The sequence below is a fragment of the Tachysurus vachellii genome, chromosome 10 (genome assembly GCF_030014155.1).
Source record: "Tachysurus vachellii isolate PV-2020 chromosome 10, HZAU_Pvac_v1, whole genome shotgun sequence".
NCBI classification, from domain to species: domain Eukaryota; kingdom Metazoa; phylum Chordata; class Actinopteri; order Siluriformes; family Bagridae; genus Tachysurus; species Tachysurus vachellii.
Window position 1 is genome coordinate 22,217,793 of NC_083469.1, and position 17,344 is coordinate 22,235,136.

At 39.6% G+C, this 17,344-nt stretch overlaps 1 protein-coding gene across 12 annotated transcripts in view; it reads left to right on the top strand.

Annotated features, from left to right (window-relative positions):
• esrrga (estrogen-related receptor gamma a) overlaps positions 1-16,091 on the top strand; it is an 81,833-nt gene extending 65,742 nt beyond the window's left edge. For all 12 annotated transcript variants that reach the window (XM_060880321.1, XM_060880317.1, XM_060880316.1 and 9 more), the window contains 2 exons: positions 8,396-8,665; positions 12,180-16,091. In XM_060880321.1, coding sequence (XP_060736304.1) covers positions 8,396-8,665; positions 12,180-12,424 — 515 coding nt within the window. In that variant the 3' untranslated portion in view covers positions 12,425-16,091. The remainder of the gene's footprint in view (positions 1-8,395; positions 8,666-12,179) is intronic.
• Positions 16,092-17,344: the final 1,253 nt, after the last annotated feature.

Genomic DNA, 17,344 nt, shown 5'->3' on the forward strand with positions numbered 1-17,344 from the left:
AGTCCATCACGCGTGATCGTGCGCCTGGAAAGCCATCGGGCCCGCCTGATGATGAAATACGAGCTATCAGCCTCGGTAATGGCTGTAAAATTTCATAATTACATGGCCTTTATTGCATTGCATAATGACCCTGAAGCAGTATGAAACAATTAATTAAGATTTTCAGCCGTGCCTTTTGCAGAAATTAAAAGGTGCTCATTGCCATGGAATGGGGAGTCGCGTCTCATCTCAGAGACATTAAGAGCATGCTTTAAGCACAGGCTCTTCTCTGATGACATTCTATTAAAAGGCCCAATGCTCACAGAGGAGTGTTTGTTGTTTACAGGTGTGTGTGTGTGTGTGTGTGTGTGTGTGAGAGAGAGAGAGAGAGAGAGAGAGAGAGAGAGAGAGAAGTTTCTCCTGCTCCAGTTTTTCCATCAGTTTGTTGTGAAAGAAAAACAATGCCTTTCAAATGAAAGAATAAGAAGAAATGAAGAAGACACAAATTTCCTTGTTTTCAAAGAAAAGAAAAAACATAAAATGAATCTGATAGTTTTTACTGAAAGATCTACATGGTCACACAGAGGCCCATTATCAGCAACCATCAGTCCTCTGTTTCAAACGTATCTTATGTTTACTAATCCAAGTGAATTATTTTATACGGCTAATTGATTATCAGAAAAGCTTTTCTAATTGTGCTAGCACAGCCGAAAACTGTTGTACTGATTACAGGAACAATAAAAGCAGTCTTCTTCTGGGTTACATTACATTTACCAGACAGAGCAATTGAGGTTTAAGGGCCTCGCTCAGGAGCCCAATAGTGGGATTTAAACTCACAGCCTTCTGAGCAGCATTACAACACTTACATCTCTAGGCTACCGCATCCACAACAGTTTAGTGTCTGGAGCATCAGGAGTTATGCGTGTGTTTACAGGCTCAAACTGGCCACAACAACTCATCTGACATTTCTAAGTGATCTCAAACTTTTGAACAGTAGTGCAGCTTTCCAAAAGAATGGTCCGAATCAAGAGACTAATAGTTTAGTTATTTTCTTTCACACATTTACATGTTTTTTTATTTTTCTGAGAAGACAAACTGTCCAAAGCAGCTGTGTTTGTATGTGATGTTAGAAGTCTGTGATGTTAGAGCTCCGCAAGTCTGTGCTCAATATTTATATATTGCAGGATCAGGATCTCTGTGATCACAACTCTATGCTCTGTGTCAGTATTTTACTGAGATTACATTCGGAACAGTGTAGTGGAAACGTGATGAATACTAAACAAGCACTAACCAAATGGATAGATAGATAGATAGATAGATAGATAGATAGATAGATAGATAGATAGATAGATAGATAGATAGATAGATAGATAGATAGAGACAGACAGACAGACAGACAGATAAACCAATAGATAGATAGATAGATAGATAGATAGATAGATAGATAGATAGATAGATAGATAGATAGATAGATAGATAGATAGATAGATAGATAGATAGATAGATAGATAGATAGATAGAGACAGACAGACAGACAGACAGATAAACCAATAGATAGATAGATAGATAGATAGATAGATAGATAGATAGATAGATAGATAGATAGATAGATAGATAGATAGATAGATAGATAGATAGAGACAGACAGACAGACAGATAAACCAATAGATAGATAGATAGATAGATAGATAGATAGATAGATAGATAGATAGATAGATAGATAGATAGATAGATAGACAGACAGACCAATAGATAGATAGATAGATAGATAGATAGATAGATAGATAGATAGATAGATAGATAGAGACAGACAGACAGACAGACAGACAGACAGACAGACAGACAGATAAACCAATAGATAGATAGATAGATAGATAGATAGATAGATAGATAGATAGATAGATAGATAGATAGACAGACAGACCAATAGATAGATAGATAGATAGATAGATAGATAGATAGATAGATAGATAGATAGATAGATAGATAGATAGATAGAGACAGACAGACAGACAGACAGACAGACAGATAAACCAATAGATAGATAGATAGATAGATAGATAGATAGAGACAGACAGACAGACAGACAGACAGATAAACCAATAGATAGATAGATAGATAGATAGATAGATAGATAGATAGATAGATAGATAGATAGATAGATAGATAGATACTTTATTCATCCTGTTTCAGCATACAGTAGCAACATACAGAGTAATAAGATTTCACAAACACAATACCCCTCAATAAACCCCAACCCCATCCTCCCCCTGCCCAAACATGTTATTTTTTAATTGAATTTTTTTATACATATATATACTTTATATATATAAAATATAAAAATGTAAAATGCAAAATGTCAAGTAGCAGCAAATAGATAAGTAATTATATATGAAAAGTAAATACAGATGAAAAACTGTATTAAGTCACTCCAAGGTTTGTGTGTTTCCACCCTGCCATACCTGAGAGATGTTGTACAGTCGAATGTCCAGGGGGACAAAAGAGTTCCTCAGTCTCTTAGAGGAGCATGACAGAGACAGCAGTCTGAACACACTGAACACACTCCTCTGCCTGGTGAATATACTGTACAGAGGGTGGTGGGTGTTGTCCAGGATAAAGAGCAGTCTGTAAAGGATCCTTGTTTCTATATAGATAGATAGATAGTCAGAGAGATAGATAATATATATTAAGATATTTTAATCACTATAAATGTGACTAATCAGATTCTAGGATTGTTATCGACTTCTTGTTTCAGTGTTAAGCTTCCGGGGGAAAAAATGCTGTGAAACCCCTGATAATCATTTGGAAATCAAATGTCAGCCTGCATTCCATCCAATGCCACCTAACCCCCGTGTCTCCTCTGAGCCCCCTCGGCAAGTGGTCACGATGGAGGCCACTCGACAGAGAGCCAGAGAAAGAGCGAGAGCACGGGAAGCTGGGTAATTAAAATGTAAATATTGATATTTCATTGTTTGAAATGGCTTCCCATCCCGGTTGTTAATGTCACTCCATCTGTGAGAGTGTCTCTCATGCGGTCACTTTATTATAGTCCAGGGAGCTTCTCCTCTCCCGCTGCCCTGCCGCACTGTATACCGGCCGCTTCGTTTTCATATCTAATTAAGTGGAAAAGCACGGTCCGTACAGTAATCCACGGAATCTTAACCAGCTGCCTGAGTATTTTGAATTAATCTGCACCACCGATCGGCCCTTAATGTATGCAATTAAGAGGCTGCCGATTGCTAATTAGGTGCATTAGAATCAAGCGGCTTTGCACACACTTTGTGATTAGCCGACAAGGCAGCATCCCCCCTTCCCCAGGGCACCCCCCAAATACTGCACGAGAGAAAGGGGGGAGAAAAATAATAAAAAACAAAACAAAAAACGCACAAACAAGATATCCGACATGCCATAGGAAGACGTTAACAGCTTCAGCTTCAGCTTCGGCTAAAAATATCAAGATGGAGCAAATTGAATGCTTTTTTCCTTTTTTGCCGGGGTTTTGTAACCGAACCGTGCGGTTGAATGGGGTCAACTGCAGTTTAGTCAGTTATGAAATGTCAGAGCACAAATCTCTTTATGGCTTGAATGTAACAAAGCGTTTGTGACAGAAGCAGAAGCATAAATATAATTTATTGTGTAAAATAAAAAAATGAAAGGCCTGAGGGAAAAGCAGTCAGTTTAAGAAGTAAAAGGAGCAAAGGCATGGTGTGTGTGTTTGTGTGTGTGTGTGTGTGTGTGTGTGTGTGTGTTTGACCATATTCTTATATCTTGATGTCCCCACCAGAAAAACAGATTTTGTTTTGTTTTGTCTTGTCTTGTTGTTTTGTTTTATTTTATTTTATTTTATTTATTTTTTAGCTTTATCTCGTTTTGTCTTGGCGTGTTTGTTATGATTTTGCTTTGCTTTGCTTATTTTGTTTTGGAATATTTTATTTTAGCGTGACTTTGCCTTGTCTTGTTTTGTCTTACCTTGTGATATTTTGTTTTATTTTTCATTTCATTTTCATTTCGCGTCATTTGATTTTGCTTTATTTCCACAAAAACTGCAGCTAAAAGACTTTTGTTTACTAAGATTAAGGGTTGGGTTTAGATGTAGACATAGCATTAATTAGCTGGAACAATAATTATCTGTGTGTGTGTGTTCATGTATTTGTGTAGCTGCTAAATACATGTTGTTAAGAAAATGTAGTATATTTGCTTGTTTTTCTTTGTCCTCTTTGTAGAAATTAAAGGTTTTGTAGGGCTCTGTGTGTGTGTGCACGCAAGTGTGCAAGTCGCTCTCGTCATCACTTCTCCAGAATAAAGACCTGAGAGACTTGTGTTTACACACACACATATGCACACACTCGCACTCGTTTGTTTGCCTTTTCATGTTGGTTTTGTTTTGCGCACGTTTTCAGTAGCTCAATATTTGCTGTGCGGGTGACTGAAGCAAGGACGTGTTGTGTATGGGTATGCTAGCAGCAAGCCACCTTAACAGACATGAGAAGAGGCTTAGTGTCTGGGGGTTATAAATACACACATACACACTAACACACGGGATGAATGGTGAGTAGGCTGTAATAGTTAATCCGCTTAACACACATGGAAAAGAAAAATAGTTGTGTCCCAATTGGTGTAAAGCGAACAATTTTCTTCTCAACTAAGCTTTATTATTTAATCAATTTCTATGATACTAGTCTTTATTTAGTGAAGATGTTGCATGTGTGTGTACCGATCATTTAAATTGAGCCAAGAAATGTATCTGTTACTTTTACACTTTCACAAAATGCAGTGTTTAAAATGCATGTTTATTTAGTAAGAATTGACATAAAATGATTCATGTGTCATTTTGATGAATGATTCATTTGAAAATGTTATCACCTTATGAAATGGCAAGTCATGTGTTGATTCATGTGTTGGTTTAATGAATGGTTCATTTGAATTTATTTGAATCAAAATGTTATCAACTCCTGAATTGATTCATGTGTCATTCTAAGAATGATTCATTTGAATCTATTTGAATATTTTTTTTTTGTCATGTAAATTATTACGTTATGGTTCTCAATCACTCATAAGCTATCAGTGTCAGTGTAGCAAACAGGAAGTGATGTACTTTTTTCGGGCAACTGTATGTAAGAATGCTGTTATTTTGACCTTATTTATAAACAGACACTATAGTCTCTATCATAAAGACTCACTGCATGCTCATTGAGAAGGCAAGGAGGAGGTAATGCAAAGAGTGTGTGTGTGTGTGTGTGTGTGTGTGTGTGTGTGTATACCTGCAAACTGAAAGGCCTTCTCAGCGGTGTGAATGTGCAGTCAGAAGAGATTTGGCAAACCCTGTCACTGAGCTCTTGTGCCCGGTAGGGGTTAATTTCGCTTGGCTGCATCACAGCCTCTTTCTGTCATCCTGCAACATGCCACGCACACATACACCCTGATGCTCAGTCCTCCTGAAAAGCCACTGCTGATTTCACAAACGTTAGACAATCAGATATGTTCTTTCATGTTCCAAATGATCAGTCTTTTCCCTATTCCTGTGCCATGGAATGATTCATAGTTTTTCTTCTTTCTTTTGAAGGAGACAGAGTGTAGAGGGACTGCTGGTGTCTGTCCCCTCTTTAGGATGTAAGAAGGGTTGGGGTGGTATCTCTGCAGAAGCTGTATCTCAGATAAATGTCGTCCTGATAGACCTTTCTGCTTTGAGTCTGGAAAAAAAAATGCATCTAAAGAGTTGCAATGCCTTTTAAGGAAATGACTATAGCTGTATGTAACGTAGTCTTGATTATTAAGTCATTTGGATAGATCAAAAATGATTTGCTATATTTCACTGTCTCTGCATCACCTGCATTACCAATATTTCTTTGAGGAAGTGTCTGAAGACGTTTACTACCGTCCAGATTGCTACATTGGTATTTAATTCAGCTCTTTAATGATCTTCCCAGCACGGCCCTCGCTTTTAAAGGCGAGACACTATCACTGTTATCGCATACCTCTTTTGTGAAATGAATTAACAGACTGAAAAAAGAAAGACAGCCGAGAAGAAAAGACCACGGTATGCAACTTTAAAGTTTAGCCTCCAACGTAAATGTCAATATAGAAACCTCTTCCGTCTTTGGCGGTAAATTCACATTGATGCCTCTCTTCTCTTCGCGCTATCGATCCGGCCATGAGAACGCAGATTTGTATCTGTTAATTAATGCATTCCTAAACTGCATTTGTATTAATCAGGGAGATAAGAAAAATTGGATGCCCGTGCTGGCATGACAACCGTAAAAGCAGGGACCGGCCCCCCGATAAAATCATTGATGGACCTCACTAAAGGTGGGATAGGAAGGAGATGGAAGGCTGGAGGAGGGGATTGGTGTGTGGGGGGTGCCTTCTTCCACTCAATAAAATAATCATCCAGCTTTTAATTATTCTGTGGGGAGATGTGTTGGAGATCAGGGAACGTGTAAATCTAATTATTTACTAACAGCAGTGACTGGGAGGGAGGGCTATGATATGGCACACGGGGAGCTCCAGGCTACGGGCTCTGTCCATCTGCCACTGCTGTCCTCTCCCACCCCCAGCTTGGCTTTTCTAACTGTGAAACTCACCCCTGCACTGTCTCAGCTTTAGATTGTCCTCTTTTGTTTGTTACCTAAACATGGCCGCTCTTGTGGTAGTACATTATTGTTTTTGGTATGATTATTAAGAGCTGTTGTTTTTTTTTAAAGAGCAAGAGAGAGAGAGAGAGATTTTAAAGGACGTGGGTTTGTTTGGTTTGTTATTTTTAGTTCGTCTTTGCCGTCTTCATTTGCAAAGATTGCAGCATCTTCCGTCGAAGCCTTTCTTGAGATAAAAATCGTGCTTAATGTCTTACGATGATTTTTATTAAGTAGTGTTGGACGTGGCTGCCAACTGGCACTCAGCGTCCACCAGCAGGCCAGGAAGTACACCAACTGCTCAGCGCAGTCCTAACAAGATCAGAGATTGTAACAGTTTGGCTAATAAATTAGCACTCGATTAAAAACATAACAGGCTAAAAACATGAACAAGTTCAAAGAGAGACAAGGGGGGCGGGAAATGGGAGGTCTCGCTCACCGTTCAGCTTACACCTTGTACTTCCTTCACCTCATAATCTCTCCCAAAAGTTAACACACCAGAGAGATCAAGAGTCACCCATCAGTGCTAGTGTTACTGTTCATGCCACTACATCAGGTCTTGCATTCGCTCATCTGCTGTCCATTTCTATTTCCCTTCCTAATATGTTTCACTAGTTTTTGTTTTTTTTTAGAGAAAAAGGAATAGAAAAGATGTGGTGAAAAAAAGAACAGAGGAGAAGATAAAGAGAGAGGGAGAGAGAGTAAGTGATATGAATGAGGTGAGAAGGAAAGAGAAGGGAGTTTGAGGCAAGCAATTAGTCTTTCAGCTTCTGTGATGGGAAGAATTGATCCATGCTGCATGTTTGGGGAGATAAGGAGTTCCCTCCCGCAGGATGCCCCCTGGCCTGCTGCACAGAGCGAGACAAGAGCTGAGCCTCGTCCCGGGCGCCTCTACGCCCTCCCTCCGTTCTTTGTTTGTGCCATCCTTCTGCAGTCCTTTCTCCAGATCACAACTTTAGAATGCCAATGCACTCGCTCCGAGTCCCACTGTCCTCACAAACTTAATGTAGAGTCAAAATGTTCTCAACTTATAAAATGACAAATCATAATTTGTCACTAATTTTGAATCTGCTGAATCAAAATGGTATCACTCCATGAAAAATCCTGAAATGATTCACTGAAATCGGTTTGAATCAAAATGTAAGCAGCCTATGAAATGACAAGTCATAAGACGATTCATTTCCGTGGATAATTAATTTGAATCGATTTGAATCATTTAACTTTTGTTTCATATATTATCACCAGGGGGGCACGGTGGCTTAGTGGTTAGCACGTTCGCCTCACACCTCCAGGGTTGGGGGTTCGATTCCCGCCTCCGCCTTGTGTGTGTGGAGTTTGCATGTTCTCCCCGTGCCTCGGGGGTTTCCTCCGGGTACTCCGGTTTCCTCCCCGGGTCCAAAGACATGCATGGTAGGTTGATTGGCATCTCTGGAAAATTGTCCGTAGTGTGTGATTGCGTGAGTGAATGAGAGTGTGTGTGTGCCCTGCGATGGGTTGGCACTCCGTCCAGGGTGTATCCTGCCTTGATGCCCGATGACGCCTGAGATAGGCCCAGGCTCCCCGTGACCCGAGGTAGTTCGGATAAGCGGTAGAAGATGAATGAATGAATGAATATTATCACCAGTTATGTTTCTCAATAACTCAGATAAGGTGTCAATGTCAGGGTTTCACACAGGAAGTGATGATTTTGCAAGTGTATATGCTAAGAATGCTCTTGTTTAGACATTGTGTGACACCAATGTCCAGTATTGAAACTTTTTCGTTTTGGTTGTGTGTGTCTTGTGCAGGCTTCTCCACGCTATCCCTGGCTGATCAGATGAGTCTGCTGCAGAGTGCGTGGATGGAGATCCTGATCCTGCGTGTGGTCTACCGGTCACTGTCATTCGAGGACAAGCTGGTGTATGCTGAGGACTACATCATGGACGAGGACCAGTCCAAGCTGGCTGGCCTGCTGGATCTGAACAATGCCATCCTCCAACTCGTGAAGAAATACAAGGGCATGAAGCTGGAGAAAGAGGAGTTTGTGACTTTGAAAGCTATAGCACTTGCAAATTCTGGTAGGCCGCTGCAGTTTGATTATTAATAGTATTAAATTTAGTTTTTTTTTTCTATAGACTCTGTGTAGCATTCAGAATTGGCCACTTTATTTGAAAAACATGTAGATCTGTTTATTTTTGCAAAATCCAATCAGCCAGAAAAGAAAGAAGCCAGAATCGCAGCAGTTCAGGGACAAACATCTGTGATGAGCAGAAATGTAATTCAGTGCACACTCGAACCTGGAGACAGAAGCCCTACAGCAGAAGCTCCACTCCTGTAGCCAAGATCAGGAGTCTGAGTCTATCACGAGCACTGACTCATAACCATGTGAGGTTTTTCTAATCCTGTGACCCACTGTAGTGTCTGACCGCAGGTGTAGCTCATTCGCATCAAGGAAGAAGCAAAGTGTGCTTCCTGTAGCCTTTCTATAAACAGGAACCAGTGATAAACTTGTTCTTCCTTCATCTCTCTAATCAACGAGGTGTCCCTCTCCTCAGAACTGCCTCTAACTGGATGCCTTTTTGCTTTTTGCACCATTCTTTGTAAGCTGTGTAAAAGTGTTAGGTGAAAATCCCAGAAGATCAGCGGTTTAGATATACACAAACCTCCCGATTTGGTGCCCACAGACCTGACTATGCAAAGTCAATGTGATGCTTTTCCCCGCTGAAGTTTGACATGAACATGAACTGACTATTCTGACATGGCATTATGCATTGCGCTACTGCTACAGGATTGGTTGATTCGGCCGATACGATAAGCACACGGATGAATTAGCAAGTATACCTAATAAAGTGGCCAGTGGTTGAATGTGTACAGTAGGAATAAAGCCACATTCAGCACAGTTATCGCATTTGTCATCTTGGTGTTGTAAGGAGGGTCAGCAGAGTGCGACTTAAACTCCCTGACAATTGATGTCTTTTTCTCCCGTGGTATTATTAGGCACAGATCCATTGGATTATTCCAAAACAGAATATGTGCAGAGAGCTCTCAGATTCCATCTCTCTCTCTCTCTCTCTCTCTCTCTCTCTCTCTCTCTCACTCACTTGTCCCTTTCCCCCTCATTAGCATAAGTCCATCTTCAAATACTTCTTAAACAAGGAGCCCATCAATGGTGCACCTCTGTGTCAATAACCCGCTCAGATGTTGTGCCCCTCCTGCCCCAGCGGCTCCTTTCCTCTGACCCCATCTTTGAACTTTATCTTGGTCGCTGGCCGTGGTGTTTTTCATCCCCCTCCCCCCTTTAATTACAAGAAGGAAACTGTCGATGAAATCTGTTAAATGGGATGCAGCGAGCGGCTTGAATAGGAGGGCAGCTATTTGTTCAAATTCTCCAGCGTTCAAGGTATTGACAGTTTGTTTTCGGAGGCCATATGTGACGATCAATCTCCGGCTGGGTCTGGCCATGCTGAAAAATGAAAAAGCAGATTGCTCTTGCTCTCACTCGCAGACAACAGCTCGGCCCGCTGGACACTCGCGGCCCCTGCTGCCCTCCAGAAGGAGAGGGTGCACGACTCTGGAGAAATTCTTTTTTAATTGATTTTGTAATTAACAGTTCATCCCTCTCGTCGATGACCGTCCGCCTACAGACCAATGGGGTGGCGATTGTTTTGTTTTGTTGGAGGGTGAGCAAAAAAGGCTAGAGTGATGTGCAGATTTATTGAGATGGACTTGCACCATTCCTCTCCTCTATGTCCTGGACATGTTCCTCTAGTCATGTGTTAGCTCCTGCTGGCAGCATCAGTTTGAATTGTAGCCCTGTGCTTCACATCCAAATCAGTTTTGCTTGCTGTTCAGTCTGTTACAAATAATTATTTGATTGAACTTTATAAGCATTCCTAATTATTGTGTTACCGTTACATTTTTTTTGGCCTCTCTTATTCCCTCTGTGCCTTTTTAAAGCTCCACCCTGGAGAAGCATCCATAATTCTGTTCAAAGGTGTGCCATTTTGTCTTTTTTATTTTTTAAGAAAACTACACGGGAGTTTTATGGTGTTTCTGGGGGAAATCACTCCTTTACTGTTTGTAAATTTTAATCATAACAGCACCTCACCATATTAAATGTGAATTGTGCTACTGTAAAGAAGCACCCTTGGCTTTGCCCTCCAACCATTCATCGCAAAGAACATCCCTTTGAACATCTCTCTGTCTTTTTCTCTGATATAAGCAAACACTCTGTTTTAAAGCTTGAAGATCTTCCTTCTCAAGCCTGGATGATGATATATACGTTTCCCTGAGTGCTGTAAGTTGTCTGCACCTCTGCTGATGCTTAGATTGATGGTGCTGCCGGCATGGCAAGCTTGGTGGAGAGGTGCAGTTAAGCATTTTCCTGGCAGGGATTTTGCTCTCGTCACGGGTCACTTTTTTCAGATGGCCAAAGCCCATGTGACTGATGGACAAGACCTTGCTGTCTGAATTCTAGATGGGCTCGGATCGGGCGTCCTGACACCGAAGGCTTGGTATATTGAGCCATTAGGTGAAGCAGACAGACTGTACAAGCCCTTACAGCTCTTAAAAACTACTAACAGTGAAAGCGTAGAGGGACTCTCGTACATGATTTGTGCCTCATCAATATTTGACCCTACAGTTATTATTTAGCATGTAGGTATTGATTCGGAGTAAGGCGTAGATTGTATATAATAACTTGGCTAAAGACTAGCACGTTCTGACATGTAGTCCCTAGAGAATGGCTTACGGCTCACGTGGCGATGCACAATGTTGCAGGCTTCGGGGCGTTGTTTTGCATTTGGCAGTCCGTTAAAGCATCTTTACCCGAGTGACTGCTCTAAAGGCGTTTTTTTTTTCTCCAGTATGAAAATGTATTAAAAATTCAACTAGCATTCTGCATGCCAACTATTTGGCAGAACCCTCAGCTCATTGTTTTTACAAGCCCTTGAGAACATTTTAGCAAAGAGCCTTTCGTCCTATGCGTGTTGTTACCGCCGTAGAGGTGCTCCGGCAAGCGTGCGTGCCTTGCTAACAAGCAAATATGCAAATGCACTCCGTGTCTGACATTCCTCTTCGACAATGCCAGTCATGCGGAGGGATTGACGCCTGAATAGGCGTCTCATTGTCTCCTCTTGTTCAGGCTCATGCTTCGTATCAGCTTGCTTCCAAGTGTCGTTCCTGTCGCGTGTGCCATTCATCAGGCCCGCAGAGAGCCTTGTAAACATGCACCGAGCGCAACCTCGCTGCTTAATACTCCAGTGTGCATTTAATCACTGTAGAATGAGCTCCAGTCTGGCAGAAAGGACAAGTCAATCCCTTTTTCCTCACTTTTCTTTTTAGCAGTGATTCTCTGATTGTTCCTTGTACTAAAATTTCACCAACTGTATGCTTTTTTTTACTGGCATGCTAAAATAAAATTCATTTAAATGATCAATTATCTGATCTCACTTTATTATGATGAAAATAACATTCTATCTAATAACCGCTCCATTCATTTACTCTTGAGGTTAATCTAGAAATCTGTTTAATATCAAAAAGAATATATAATATCAATAATAAATATGTACGTTTTTTTTTTTTGCCGGTTAGACTCCATGCACATAGAGGACGTGGAGGCGGTGCAGAAGTTGCAGGATGTGCTGCACGAGGCGCTGCAGGACTACGAGAGCAGCCAGCATCCTGAGGACCCACGCCGTGCCGGAAAGCTGCTTATGACGCTGCCGCTGCTGCGCCAGACGTCCACTAAAGCCGTGCAGCATTTCTACAGCATCAAACAGGACGGCAAGGTGCCCATGCACAAACTCTTCCTGGAGCTGCTTGAGGCTAAAGTCTAGCTCGATCACTGAGGCCTAGAGCGGTTCCGTCATCACGGAGCGGCCTGGGCCTACACAATACTAGCGCTCTCACTACACTACACTGGGCAGGTGATGACTGATATACCGTGAAACTTTACTCAACAACAGTATCTAATACCGACAACAAAACCTTAACGATACTCTGAACTATTGACGTTATGCTAGACGCATAAAAGAATAACGTGTGGCTGTTGAGGAAAAACTAAAACAAAATCATGTTAAATAGGACAAGACTTTGAAAAAAAGACTATTTAGCAGGAGGACTTTGTTCAAACCAGATTTTGACTTCTTCTTCTTCTTCTTCTTCTTCTTCTCTGAAAACCACTGCAGTTTTTCGAGCTTTCGAAAGAACATTTTGTTGATTTTCACCTGGGAAACAGTAACCTGGATCTAAGAATGACAAACCCTGCCAAAGGAAGGAGTTCCACTGAGTGGGATGCCAATGAAACTGTAACGTCCCAAACGCACGTCCGATAATCCCTCTATCACAACGGCCACGACCTGACAGCAGGCAGTAGTGTTACCACCTGACCTCACACGAGCAGTCTGACAGCGCATTCGCCAAACAGAGATTTTATTTGTTTATTGGTTTGTTGCTTTATTTCTGGCTTCTTTTTTTTTTCTGAAGAAGCTGCTCCTAATATTTTCTCATTTTCACCACAAGCAGTCACCGGGGCTTGATTCCCTTCTTCTTTCCTTTCGAGTCTTCCAAACAACCTTTAATGATTTCATCATTTCTCTTTTCAGGGAATATTCCTGAGCATTAGTCTCTCATGCAATATGTAACAGAGGTACTATAGTGAACAAGGAATAGCCTAATTTATTTATTGATATTTTACTGTGCTTTATCTCAGTGCATTTATACTGAAGGGTGTAAATATAGTATGTAGTATACGGACATCACACTTGCATTTGATCACATGTTGAGAATTATTATTATTATTTATTTTTTTTCTACCAACTCTAACACTTTCGGGAGCTGTTACGAGTCAGGAGAGAATGCTTGCTATCTTCTCTAAGCAATAGAGGTTCTAAAAATGAGTGTAAATTTATGCAATTTCTGTTTGTGCCCGAGATTTCTTGCAGCTTTAACTTTCCTTTCTGTGGTTGATACAGTATGATATTTGATCGATGGCCAGAAGGACCATGAACATTAACTCAACACAACCAGATCTGCATTTAATATTACCACCAAACTTACTTTTACTGATATAATTTTTTTTTTAATCAAAACAGTATATTAGCACTTAGGACGAGCATCAGTGTAGCTCTATCTTCATGTGGTTCTTTTACCAAAACAGGGCGATGATGATGATGATGATCACAATGTAATCTTCAATACGGCAGTTTACTTTAATTACTTAAGCAAGGTATCTACTTCACATTACCATCAGAAATATGTCAGTATTAGTAGGTCTATGGGGGTATTTTTTTTTTCCTGAATATTCTTTAAACGTTGTATATTGTAAAGTAAGATTATAAAACTAACCCGATGCTTAAAAAAGGCAAAAAAAAAAAAATTCAGCTTCTACGTGTTCCATGTCCGTTGTACTTTTTCCCCTGAACTGCTTCTTTTTTTATTTGTTTTCTTCTACCTTTATTCTGTGTGGGGTTTTTTTCTTTAAGACAGGGTAGAAACAGAGACACTACTGGATGTATGAATGAATCCTCAGGAGACATGGCATGGATGATGGGTTTCAAATCACATTCTGGCATAAAGGACTCTTGTGAAGTTAACGCTAGATCAACAGTTTCATGATCAATGTAATCTATACTGATGTATAAGTGATTAACAGTTATTTAAAGGAAGGAGCAACATATAATTAAAAAAAGGGATCATTTTATCTAACTACTTTCCTGTAGACTAACACTGTATATCTTAGGTTTAAAATGAAAAAAAAAATGTTTTTGAGTATTTAAACATGGTAGTGGATTTTCTTTTATTATTATTATTTTTCTTTCTTTCTTTCTGTCTTCTTTTGTTTTTTGGGTTTTTTTTTTATAACACGCTGCTGTATATAAGGCCTTCCATGCTGAGCGACTCTTGTAATATTATCTTTAATTCTTTGAGGCTGCAACGGAAAGAAATGTTATTTGTTTTTGGTGTAGGATCCAGTTTCTAACACTCGTGCTTCAACTTTGTGTGCTAAATAAAAATGAAGAGAAAAGGACTTTTAAAAAAAAAAAAACATTCTTGGAATAAAACAGGAATAAGGGTTTTATTCGGGTTTTTTTCTTCCTTCTGTGTTCTTTAAATACTGTATAATAATGTCATAAACTATACAAAAATCATTTTTGACTGTGTTTTGAAGAGTGTAATTTTTTTTCTGGACATAAATCATGGCTAAACGTTGGATGGTCAAAAACCGGAGGGTTTCTGCTGTTGATCGGATGTTGGCACTTTCTTTTCTTTTTCTTTTTTTAATACACTGTTCATGGCAGAAAGGTGCAGTTTCTTCCTTTGTGAGTTTTCGTTCCTCTTGTCAGTTACATTTTGTCTTTCTAATGATGTGTACAGAGCACCAGTGCAATTCATCCTTTGAATTGATTGAAGCTGAGCTATCATTATTTTCATTATTATTATTATTATTATTATTATTATTATTATTATTATTATTATTATTATTATTATTTTAAATAAAAAGTCACACAGATGTTACAGCAAGCAGTCCTGGGCCTGGGTGCATTCTAGGAGCTGACTTGGGATCAGCTGTCCCTCTCTATAAATTCAAGGCAACAACTGACCCACTTCAGGAGTCACCGTTAAAGCCTGAGGTGCACTGAGTCCTGAGTTACATGAAGCATTCGCACAAAAATATAGATTCTTCCAATAATAACGACTCCTTTAGCGATACTTTACTACATAACTTTGAACGGTGTAGTCCCGAGGTTCACTTAGATCATCAAAAGAAGGCTCTATTTGCTCTTAAATATATTAGAGTAGAGTAATCAAAGTGTAAATCACCAACGATCTGTTTTTTTTTTCCAACATATTTTCTTATTTAAAGCAATATGTGTGGCAATCAGGAGTCACACACTGCAACTGAACTAGATCAAAAATGCTGTATTTATCGGACTATTTTGCAATGTAAGAAATAATGGGGGGGAAAAAATAGATGATGTACAAACAACTGCTATTTTTTATTATAGAGGACCTTATGGGCATGGGTTGTATTTATTCATGTCTGGAAATGTATTGAAGGATTTTTCAATTTGCAGCGGTGCAAAATGTTAGAAACACTAATCAGCAACTGGAGGAAGAAGGGACAGGGAGGGGGAGGGAACAGGGACGGGAGGGTATTTAAAAAATTACTAAATAAACAAAAAACCTATATGATCACTAAGATGATATCAATTTCAGTCCAGGAGTTGCTGAAACAGCCTGTAGTGAGAACCATGTCTGTAGCTCTAGATGTGCTGAACATCAGTGAAACAATTACTTGTATATTTTTGTGACGTGTACCATACAGTGTGCTCCAACAATTCTGTCCATTTGTGTAAATGTATTTATTTTACATTGTATATATTGTTCAATGCAAAAAGAGAGACCTATGATTCTGTAACTACGATCAATTCAGATGTGTAACTCCAATTATGCCTTTCAGGATAATGGTAGAGCAATATTAAAACATGCTTCCAGTTTTGACTTTCGAGACTGCTTTCTTCATTCCTTCTTTATTTTTGTCTGTGAAATGTACCTATTTATTATTTAAGTAAAACAACCAAGAACCATTCGGATTACAGATAGATATTTCTTCCTATGTTTTCTAGCAAAATTTAAAAAAAAAACAAAGGAAAAAAGTAAACGCCATACGTGAAATTGAAAGGATTTCTTTTTTTTTAACTAAAAAAAGGCTGAGATTTCTGAGTGTCTTGTGTTAAAACTGCTAACCCATCATGCCACAATTTACATAACAATATTTTAAATAACCATAATTTACATACAGTTAGTCAAGGAAAAAAGGTCCCTATGAGCGGCCGGCGGCAAATATGTTGCCATGCAAACCTTATGCAAAGCCGGTATGAATAAAATTAAACCTTCTGCTTATGTGTGCAAATATAATAGAAACACTCGAGCCAGGGGTACACACTGAAAGTACAGTCTAAGAAAGTAAAGTTGAGTCGTCTTTGCAAAGTTCATTAAGCGAATATTGTTAAACATACTGGATTTTATTGGAGGTATGAGTATGAACATAAAAATGGCTACAAATCCTATAATATGGCTTCATACAATAAAAAAGATCTATAGGCCTGCTGGAAGTGGAACATAATACAATAACGATGTAAAAGAGCTACACGGTTACTGTCTTCATCCTTTATGAAAGACAAACTTTCATTTGAAACACCTCCCTTTAACAAATCACTATGATAATAAATAACCTGAAAACAGACTTGTGATGATTAGGATAAGGAAAGATTTTAAACTTAGGCCACCATGAGCCATTCTGACATTGTACTTGAAGGACAAGTCGCCGTTCTGCCAAAAGATCCTCTAATCTCCTTATTTGGTGTTTTGGGTTGAGATGAGATGAAGTAACTGTTCAGGCCAGAGGATGTGATTTACATCCTTGTCATATACTCAAAGTATTCAGTAAACTCTGGTGTCCTGTCATCACATCAGGATAAAAAGATTTCATCACAGTATAGTCAAGAATTTAGATTTACAGTCTTAAACATTGCACTTCAGCAGGTTTTCTCCAAGTATTCCGGTTTCTACGTCCAGTCTAAAGACCTGTGCTGTAGGCTGATTCGCATCTCTGAATTGTCTGCAGTGTCTGTATGAGTGTGTGTGTGTGTGTGTGTGAGAGAGAGAGAGATTGTTTCCTGAGAAGGGTTGGTATCTCATCCATGGTGTCCCTCAACTTGAGAATGGATGGATGATTAGACTATGGAGCCACT